General features: G+C 39.1%; 1 protein-coding gene across 2 annotated transcripts; it reads left to right on the top strand.

Annotated features, from left to right (window-relative positions):
* The first annotated feature begins 1,212 nt into the window (after window positions 1–1,212).
* Window positions 1,213–6,352, top strand: SMG8 (SMG8 nonsense mediated mRNA decay factor). 2 transcript variants are annotated; one of them, XM_012648430.1, is made up of 4 exons: window positions 1,213–3,009; window positions 3,589–3,734; window positions 4,287–5,159; window positions 5,907–6,352. In XM_012648430.1, the coding sequence occupies exons 1-4, from the start codon at window positions 1,251–1,253 to the stop codon at window positions 6,102–6,104; spliced, it is 2,976 nt and encodes a 991-aa protein (XP_012503884.1). In that variant the 5' UTR covers window positions 1,213–1,250; the 3' UTR covers window positions 6,105–6,352. The 2 variants fall into 2 exon arrangements, with proteins under 2 accessions (XP_012503884.1, XP_012503885.1); XM_012648431.1 differs by having other exon boundaries at window positions 1,216–2,295; window positions 5,907–6,339.
* Window positions 6,353–10,548: the final 4,196 nt, after the last annotated feature.

Genomic DNA, 10,548 nt, shown 5'->3' with positions numbered 1-10,548 from the left:
AAAAAAAAAAAAAAAAAAAGATAAGCTATCATATCATGAAAAGACCTTAAATGCTTATTACTAAGTGAAAGAAGCTAATCTGAAAAGGCTACATACTGTATGATCACAACTGTATGACATTCTAGAAAAACCAAACCATGTAGACAGTAAAAAGATCAGTGGTTGCTAAGCGTTGGGAGGTAAGGGAAGGGATGAATAGGCAGAGCGTAGAGGATTTTTAGGGCAGTAAAACTATCCTGTATGATTCTATGATGGTGGATATATGTCATAAATCATTTGTCAAAATCCATAAAATATGTAACACTAAAAGTGAACAGTAATGTGGACTACTGACTTCAGGTGATAATAACGTGTCAACACAGGTTCATCCATTGTAACCGTACCACTCTGGAACAAGGATTTAGATACTCGGGGAGGTCGTGCATGTGTGGGGCAGGAGATACATGGGAACTCTGTACTTTCTGTTCAATTTGTCTGTTAACCTAAAACTGCTCTAAAATATAAGGCCGATTAAAAAATTAAAATAAAAAATCTTTACAAGGAGGAGTAAAGAAGAAAAAAGTAAACAAATCCCACCACTGTTAACATTTTGGTATCTATTCTTCCTAGCCTGAGAAATTATTTTTTTAAGCTTGTACTTCACAAACGTTTCAAAATCACTGGCTTTTGTTTCCATTGATGTCAATTATATTTCTTTATGAATAGGGCAAGAGAAGGAAATCTGTTCACCTTGCTTTGCAAGATGTTTCTAGAGCGGTGTTTCTCAAACTGTACAATGTGCACAAATCATTAGGATTTAGCTGAAATGTTTATTCTCATTCAGTAGGTCTGAGTTAGGGCCTGAAATTCTGTATTTCTAACAAGCTCCCTCTGCTTCGATCTGCATCTACACCTTGTATAATAGCAAGGTTCTAGAGCTTAAATTGAACGACTTTTCTACTGCAAGAAGAGTCCCTTGAAACTCTTCCTTTGCGGTGTTTTTTATTCCTTGAAATGCAAACGTATTTCTTCCAATTGTCTTTTTGATACCTCGACTCCTATGGTCTCAAGCTGAGGAAACTCTTAAACCAGCTGTGGTGTAGGACTAGGGTAAACCTTGGCATAAATTTAGCTAGAAAAGGAGGAACAAGAGGCGGAACCAATGTGAGAGGAAAGTAGGAACTGAAGAAGCGGAGGGATTTCAAAATTGGACGAAAGCCGGTTGGCTTTACTGGCGGACCGGAAGGATTCTAGAGAAGGCTCTCTACAGCATGGCGGGTCCTGTGAGCTTGCGGGATCTTCTAATGGGAGCTTCAGCCTGGACCGGCTCTGAAAGTTCCGGAGGATCCCCTACTGAGGGCGGAGGAAGCGCGGCTGGCGGACCGGAGCCTCCGTGGCGGGAGGATGAGATCTGCGTGGTTGGAATCTTTGGCAAGACGGCTTTACGCCTGAATTCCGAGAAGTTCTCTCTTGTGAACACGGTGTGCGACCGACAGGTTTTTCCCCTCTTTCGCCACCAAGATCCTGGGGATCCAGGGCCTGGAATCAGTACCGAGGCTGGCGCCATCGGGGAGGCCGGTGGAGCCGGGGACCGTGGGGCTGCAGCCGGAGATCCAGTTCGGGGAGGTGTAGCTGCCGCGGAAGGTAACAGAACTGAGCCAGGCTCCCAGGACTATAGTCTTCTGCAGGCCTATTACAATCAGGAAAGCAAAGTTCTTTATCTTCTTCTCACTTCCATCTGTGACAATTCGCAGCTTCTACGGGCTTGTCGGGCTCTTCAGAGCGGGGAAGCTGGAGGTGGTCTCTCTTTACCTCATGCAGAAGCGCACGAGTTCTGGAAGCATCAGGAGAAGCTGCAGTGCCTCAGTCTTCTTTACCTTTTCTCTGTTTGCCACATCCTGCTTCTGGTCCATCCCACCTGTTCCTTTGACATCACTTATGATCGAGTATTCAGAGCCCTGGATGGACTGAGACAGAAAGTACTGCCCCTCCTTAAAACAGCCATTAAGGATTGTCCAGTTGGCAAAGACTGGAAGCTTAACTGCCGACCTTGCCCACCTAGACTCCTTTTCCTCTTTCAACTCAATGGAGCCCTCAAGGTGGAACCCCCTCGAAACCAAGACCCAGCTCATCCAGACAAGCCCAAGAAGCATTCTCCCAAAAGAAGACTTCAGCATGCTCTGGAGGACCAGATCTATAGAATCTTCCGGAAGAGTCGTGTGTTGACTAATCAGAGTATCAACTGCCTCTTTACTGTGCCTGCCAACCAAGCTTTTGTGTACATAGTCCCTGGAAGCCAGGAGGAGGACCCAGTAGGTATGTTGCTGGACCAACTTAGGAGTCATTGTACTGTGAAGGACTCGGAATCTTTACTGGTGCCTGCACCCCTTTCTGGGCCTAGACGGTATCAGGTGATGAGGCAGCACAGCCGACAACAACTTTCCTTTCATATCGACAGCAGCAGTTCCAGTTCTTCAGGCCAGCTAGTGGATTTCACTCTTCGGGAATTCCTGTGGCAGCATGTGGAGCTAGTCCTAAGCAAGAAAGGTTTTGATGACAGTGTGGGCAGGAACCCACAGCCTTCCCATTTTGAACTTCCCACTTATCAGAAGTGGATCTCAGCAGCTTCAAAACTGTATGAAGTAGCTATTGAAGGGAAAGAGGAGGACTTGGGGTCACCCACTGGGGAGCTAACATCTAAGATTTTAAGCAGTATTAAAGTCTTGGAAGGGTTTTTGGATATTGACACAAAATTCTCAGAAAACCGGTGCCAAAAAGCTTTACCCATGGCCCATAGTGCCTACCAGTCAAATTTGCCTCATAATTACACAATGACTGTTCATAAGAATCAGCTTGCCCAGGCTCTTCGAGTGTACAGTCAACATGCTAGAGGTCCAGCCTTTCACAAATATGCCATGCAGTTACATGAGGACTGCTACAAATTTTGGAGCAATGGCCATCAGCTCTGTGAGGAGAGGAGTTTAACTGATCAACACTGTGTCCACAAATTTCACTCATTACCCAAATCAGGTAGCTAAAATTTTTTTAGCATTTTGGAATCAAGACTTTGAGCTGTTTTTATTCTTGTCTTAAGATAGTGTGTTCACTATGTTTTGATGTTTTTAAAAGAGCCCTACAGAAATTTAGGTGCATCAGCACTAAGTTTTCTCTCCTGTAAAAGGAAAATAACAGCTATGACTACTTTCTTATTTTCTTGTATTTAAAGAATGAACCCTTGTGAATTGTTAAATGAGAACTATTAAGTAGTACAAAATTCCAGAAATTTCTTATTAACATTTTTACCTTGGAGGATTTGTTGAATTAAAATGAATGTTACGAAGTGTAAGCTCAGCATGATAATGGTAGCAGGAGGAAAAATTCACTTAGAAACTCAAAACTTTAGATTAAAAATAGAAGTCACTTTATATGTTTTCCTTTGTAGCTTCTGGTTTGCATATTTAGTCAAGGTTTGTGACTGTGTGTTGTGTGTGTGTTTTTTATTTCCAAAGAACTATTTGGAGAATTTTTATGGTTAGATGTCATAGAATGTAAAGTAAATTTGACTTTCATTGTGTTTGTGAAATTAATAGTGACTGTTATATTTTCCAGGAGAAAAACCAGAGGCTGATAGAAATCCCCCTGTGCTATATCACAATAGCCGAGCTCGATCTACTGGTGCCTGTAACTGTGGAAGGAAACAAGCACCTCGAGATGATCCCTTTGATATCAAGGCAGCTAACTATGACTTTTATCAGGTAGACTCTGAATTTTTTCTTCTTCTTCTCTCTTTTTTTGCTAAATATTGTCTGGGTAAAGATACATATTTTCAGAAGCAGAATACCTAGAAAAGCAAATGCAACTTCAGTGTGATATATAAACAAGGGCAAGTTCTTTTCACGTGCTTATTTGCTTACTCATTGATTGTTGATCTTGCTTGTCAGAGAAAGAATGGGTTATTTTAAATGAAAAGGCCAGGAGCAGTGTCTCATGCCTGCAATTCTAGCACTTTGAGAGGCCAAGGTGGGAGGATCACTTCAAGCCAGGAGTCCAAGACCAGCCTGGGCAAAATAGTGAGACATAGTCTCTACAAAAAATAAAAAAAATTAGTTGGGTGTGGTGACATGTGCCTAGTAGTCCTAGCTACTTGGGAGGCTGAAGCAGGAGGATAGCTTGAGCCCAAGAGTTTGAGGTACAGTGAACTATGATCATGCCACTGTACTCTAGCCTGGGCAACAAAGCAAGACCCTGTCTCAAAAAATGAATAAATGAATGAAAAGTTTACAGGGTTTTATTTTTCCCCTCTCTAGCTTCTGGAAGAAAAATGTTGTGGAAAATTGGATCATATCAATTTCCCAGTATTTGAACCAAGTACTCCAGATCCTGCTCCAGCCAAAAATGAATCCTCTCCTGCTCCTCCAGATTCAGATGCTGATAAACTTAAAGAAAAAGAACCTCAAACCCAAGGAGAGAGCACAAGCCTGAGTTTAGCATTGAGTTTGGGCCAATCCACAGATAGCTTAGGTACCTATCCAGCTGATCCACAAGCAGGAGGAGATAATCCAGAAATTCATGGTCAAGGAGAAGTAAAAACTGAGAAGAGACCAAACTTGGTTGATCGACAGGCATCCACAGTTGAATATCTCCCAGGCATGCTACATTCAAATTGCCCTAAAGGTCTCCTACCCAAATTCTCCAGCTGGTCTTTGGTTAAACTAGGCCCTGCTAAGTCTTATAACTTTCATACAGGTTTGGACCAACAGGGCTTTATTCCAGGAACAAACTATCTTATGCCTTGGGACATTGTCATCAGGACTAGAGCTGAAGATGAAGGAGACTTAGACACAAATTCTTGGCCTGCTCCAAATAAAGCTATTCCTGGAAAGAGAAGTGCAGTTGTAATGGGAAGAGGAAGACGGAGAGATGACATAGCTCGAGCTTTTGTGGGCTTTGAATATGAAGACTCTCGAGGTCGGAGATTCATGTGCTCTGGACCTGAAAAAGTAATGAAAGTAATGGGAAGTGGACCAAAGGAATCAGCTTTAAAAGCCCTAAATAGTGATATGCCCTTATATATTCTGTCATCATCTCAGGGTAGAGGGCTAAAACCACATTATGCTCAACTTATGAGGCTTTTTGTTGTGGTTCCTGATGCTCCTTTGCAGATAATACTAATGCCTCAGGTAAGAAATATGACTCTCCCCAGCCCAAAACATACAAAAAAATGATGCTTGTTCTGATTATTTTTAAAACAACCAAATTGGTTTTTTTCCTAGACACACTGATTTTGAAATTCTGGACAAACAGAATTATAGATATTAGTCTCACTATATATGAAAGATAGTATTTAACACATCTTGCTACATTTAAAGCCATTATTTGGTTTTTGATTTTAAAATATACAGGAAGAACATAACTGACAGTCAATTTAGAAGTAATTTAATTGGGTACATATTTTTTTTTTCACTCCCCTCTGCCTAATTGGGTATATTTTTATGCATGTTTAACTATAGTGTGATTAGGAAGAGGAGATTGTGAGCAAATATGAAAATTAGTCTTCATTCTTCTTACATCCCAGCCTTATTTTTCATCCTTTTCTTTTAAATGATAGGGTTTTTTAATTATTTCATTAACCATGTCTTAAATTTAAATGTCTTTTATACCTAACATTCTATTTCTTAAAAAGTAAATTGTGGGTATTTTAATCAGTTCACACCATCAATCCATGTCATTTCATTCAGAGGCAAAGTTTGAAGTTAACAATCTGTAGAAAAGCAGGATAATATTTGAGATTATATAATATAATATTGGATATGATAAGAGTTAAGAGTGTACCCATATGCTCCTTGAACCTATTGTTTGTTTAGGCATTTCTCTTTCAGGTGTTTCTTGAGAAATGTAAAAATAATTATATTACCTCTGTTTTTCAGGTTCAACCAGGCCCACCACCATGTCCAGTATTCTACCCAGAAAAACAAGAAATCACCCTCCCACCAGATGGCCTTTGGGTTTTGAGATTTCCTTATTCATATGTGACTGAGAGAGGACCTTGTTTCCCTCCTAAGGAAAATGTGCAGTTAATGAGCTACAAGGTGCTCCGTGGGGTTCTTAAAGCAGTAACACAATAAGTGTTTTGCAGCCAGTTCAACCCTAAACTTGAGCTGGTTTTTGTTTTTGGTGTGTGGGGGCTGTTTTTTTGGTATGTGTATACCGTGTTTTCCCAAACCCAAAATGTGTTTTGGTTATAGTAGTTCAGTATTTGGACAATAATTGTTCCACTGTCTCATGATATTGTTGATATTTATTGTAAATGGGGCTACAACTTCCTAATAAAGATTTGTTGTTCTAGAAAAGGACATAAAATACATAGGTGATAGCTGTGTTTTCTCTTGTTTCTGTTTCACTGTCCTAATAAAACATGTTTCTATCATAATTGAATGTTGCATAACCATGTTGAGCCAAAATTTTGTTTTTGCAAAGATGATATTTGCTGGAATTTTCCTTGAGATGCTTTTCCTGAAATTATCTTCAAAACAAGTTACATCTGGTAATGGTATGAGGCCTGATTTGACTTAATTACAAAAAAAGCACAATTTGTTTGACTCACAATTCTGGTACTTTAGTTAGATTGTTTTGTTCTTACTATTTTATTCTTGGACTGATGAGATACCATATTTTAAATGAATGTTATCTGAACTAAAATATTTTAATCCAAGATTAATGCAGACTTTATTCTTTAAAAATTCCTATACTGTAAAACAATTTGCTAAGTGATATAAATCTTATCAATCTGTGCTAACTTTCACCAGCATCAACATGGTAATATACCACCATATCACCATCTAGTATAATAGATTATATTTTTCTAGACACTGATTTTGAAATTCTGGACAAATAGAATTATAGATATTAGTCTCACTGTATATGAAAGATAGTATTTAACACATCTTGCTACATTTAAAGCCATTATTTGGTTTTTGATTTTAAAATATACAGGAAGAACATAACTGACAGTCAATTTAGAAGTAATTTAATTGGGTATATTTTTATGCAGGTTTAACTATAGTTTGATTAGGAAAAGGAGATTGTGAGCAAATATGAAAATTAGCCTTCATTCTTCTTACATCCCATCCTTATTTTTCATCCTTTTCTATTAAATGATAGGGTTTTTTTATTTGAGATAGGTCATGCTGTGTTGCCCAGGCTACAGTGCAGTGCAGCCCCTAACTACTGGTCTCAAGTGATCCTCCTGCCTCAGCCTCCCAAAGTGCTGGAATTACAGGTGTGAATCACTACTCCTGGCCCTATTTATTTTTATTTATTTATTTTAGAAATAGGGTCTCACTATGTTGTCCAGGCTGGTCTTGAACTCCTGAGCTCAAGTGATCCTCCTGCCTCAGCCTCTGAGTTGCTGTATATCAGTTTTTAAAATAACAATTGCTTTGCACTAAGCATGGCTCTTCGTTTTATTAAATAGCACACTGCATTTGGAAAATATAGCTAGATTGCTCTGTAAGACGGGTTCTAATAGTCCTTGTTTTTTAATAGCCTCTAAGACTTGAATAACAGGCTGTGTAAAATTGTAGGCCAAAGGAACTGTAAACGTAGTATGTAGAAACAAATAGGTTTTTGAAAAGCAAACATGTCTTTTTTTCTGTTTTTGTTTTTTTGTTTTTTTGTTTTTTTTAAAGACGGTTTCACTACATTGCCAAGGCTGGACTTGAGCTCCTGGATTCAAGCAATCCTCCTGCCTCAGCCTGGGACTACAGGTATGTGCCACTGAGCTGGCTTTGTTTCTTTTTTTGGAGGCATTCTATATGGAACAACTACATTCCTGCTTAACTTAGCAAATGATTTTCCTTGATTATTTTTGGTTACAGAAGCTGCCCTAATTTGAATTTCTGTGGAGTTTTTAAATATCAAACTCTTATGCTATTTGTCTTTAAACCTGGTTAAAAGACAATTGCAGTAATATTTTTTGTTTTTGATCCATAAATAGGCTTACAGAGTGCTGTATTAGAGAAATGTGGACTATACAATTTGTATTGCTGATAAGAATAAATAATAATTGCTTACCACCTTCTCATTAGTCATATAAACCTTATTTTGGCAAATTTTAAAAGTGATGATTTTATTAAAGAAATTATATTTCTCCTGGAAGGGCAATGTGGCTCATGCCTATAATCACAGCACTTTGGGAAGCTGAGGTGGGAGGATCACTTGAACCCAGAAGTTCAGGGACACAATGAGCTGTGATCACACCACCACACTCTAACCTGGGCAATAGAGCGAGACCCTGCCTCTAAAAAAAAAAGAAAAGAAAGAAAGAAATTATAGTTGTTCTGTAGCAGCACTTGCATTGTCCTTTGCTTAGCAGATGTTTCTAATTGATATTTTTTGAAGAATCACTAGTTCAGAAGGGACCTCACAGGACATCCCTTGACCTATTTGGTAAGTCTTTCAATGAGTCCATGAAAAGTTGTACATCATTAAAGTTTCAGGAATTAATTCATACCTTATTCAAGGAGTGCTTACTATTTAAAGGACCAGTATAATAAATATTTTTGTAAAGTAAATTCCATTCTTAATTTTTTTAAATGACTTCATATGTTGGCTTACTTAAAGTTAGATTCCCTTGTACTACTTAAAACAGTGAATCTGGGCTGGGCGCGGTGGCTCACGCCTTTAATCCTAGCACTCTGGGAGGCTGAGGTGGGAGGATCGCTTGAGCTCAGGAGTTTGAGACCAGCCTGAGCAAGAGCGAGACCCTGTCTCTACTAAAAATAGAAAAAATTAGCAAATCAACTAAAAATAGAAAGAAAAAATTAGCCGGGTGTGGTGGCTCCTGCCTGTATTCCCAGAGGCTGAGGCAGGAGGATCACTTTAGCCCAGGAGCTTGAGGTTGCTGTGAGCTAGGCTAACGCCACGGCACTCACTCTAGCCAGGGCAAACAGTGAATCTGTCTCTTAGTTTAAAAAACATAAAGACTTCCAAAGAACAGAAAGCAAAGAAAATTAGAAAAATGGGAATAGTGAAATCTGATTCATAAAAGTAACAGTAGCTATTCTTATTGCATGGCACACAATAATAATAGCTATTTCATGAATATTGACTTATTAGGTACTTACTAAGTATTTTATATACATTACCTGTAATCCTTAAAACATTGCAAGATAGAGATTATCCCTATTTTATAGATGAGGAAATTAAAGCTTGCAGTGGTTAAATAATTTGTTGAAGGTCACATAGCTAAGGAGTGGCATAGTCAGAATTTAAATTCAAACTCTGATTTTGAATCTATACTCTTCTGCTATTCTGCCTTCTTAGAAAATGTAAGAATGAAAACTGCACATCATTTACTCCAACTGAATATTTTGCTTCTGGTCTTTTTTTTTTTTTTTTTGAAAAGGGTTTCACTTTTTTGCCCGGGCTAGAGTGCCGTGGCGTCAGCCTAGCTCACAGCAACCTCAAACTCCTGGGCTCAAGCGATCCTTCTGCCTCAGCCTCCCAAGTAGCTGGGACTACAGGCATGCGCCACCATGCCCGGCTAATTTTTTCTATATATATTTTTAGCTGTCCAATTAATTTCTTTCTGTTTTTGGTAGAGACAGGGTCTCGCTCTTGCTCAGGCTGGTCTCGAACTCCTGAGCTCAAACAATCCACTGGCCTCGGCCTCCCAGAGTGCTAGGATTACAGGCGTGAGCCACCGCGCCCGGCCTTGCCTCTGGTCTTTTTATTTTATTTTTTTGAGACATGGTCTTGCTCTGTTGCCCAGGCTAGAGTGCAGTGGCGTCATCTTACCTCACTGCAACCTCAAACTCAAGCCTGGGCTTGAGCAATCCTCCTTGCCTCAGCCTCCCAAGTAGCTGGGACTACAGCTGCTCGCCAGCGCACCTGGCTAGTTTTTCTGTTTTTTGTAGAAATGGAGTCTCATTCTTGCCCAGGCTGGTCTGAAACTCCTGACCTCAAGCAATCCTGCTTTGGCCTCCCAAAGTGCTAGGATTACAAGCATGAGCCATTCTGCCTGACCTTGCCTCTGGTCTTAAGACATGTAAATAAGGTAAGTATATTCTCTTTAATTTTAATCTCGGAAAAATTAAGTATGAGCCCCCAAAACATCTTAGTTTCTTTTAAGAGTATGAATCTTGATTCTCTATAAAATAAAACTTTCTGTATCCTTATACCCTGTTGTTCCATATCTTCTCCTATATGAAAGAGTACTACAGTAGATTGACTCCACCACTTAAAAAAACTAGGCAATTTACTTGATCCCTGAGTATTATTTTCTCTAAAATGGTAATAATTCCTATTTATCACAGAGGGTGATTGTGAAGATTAAAGGAGTATATATAAAGCTCCTAATAGAGGGGCACATAAATTCTTGATAATAGTTGTAATTTATTTTAAATTTACTTTTTAAAGATCTCCCATAATTCTAATAGTTTAAGAGATGTTGAATAAGTCTTGGTTAGTTTTTTTTTCTAAAGCAATTATTTTCTTTTTTTTTATTTCAGCATATTATGGGGGTACAGATGTTTAGGTTATGTATGTTGCCCTTGCCCCCCCACCCCC

Source organism: Propithecus coquereli, unplaced genomic scaffold, assembly GCF_000956105.1.
Source record: "Propithecus coquereli isolate 6110/MARCELLA unplaced genomic scaffold, Pcoq_1.0 Scaffold285, whole genome shotgun sequence".
Classification (NCBI taxonomy): Eukaryota; Metazoa; Chordata; class Mammalia; order Primates; family Indriidae; genus Propithecus; species Propithecus coquereli.
This window is presented reverse-complemented; position numbering and strand designations above follow the sequence as displayed.

Bases quoted from the DNA above. Each gene is read 5' to 3' on its own strand.
- SMG8 (XM_012648430.1), top strand. From the start codon at position 1,251: ATGGCGGGTCCTGTGAGCTTGCGGGATCTTCTAATGGGAGCTTCAGCC. The intron at 3,010-3,588 runs GTAGCTAAAATT...TATATTTTCCAG, and splicing joins TCACTCATTACCCAAATCAG to GAGAAAAACCAGAGGCTGAT. The intron at 5,160-5,906 runs GTAAGAAATATG...TCTGTTTTTCAG, and splicing joins AGATAATACTAATGCCTCAG to GTTCAACCAGGCCCACCACC.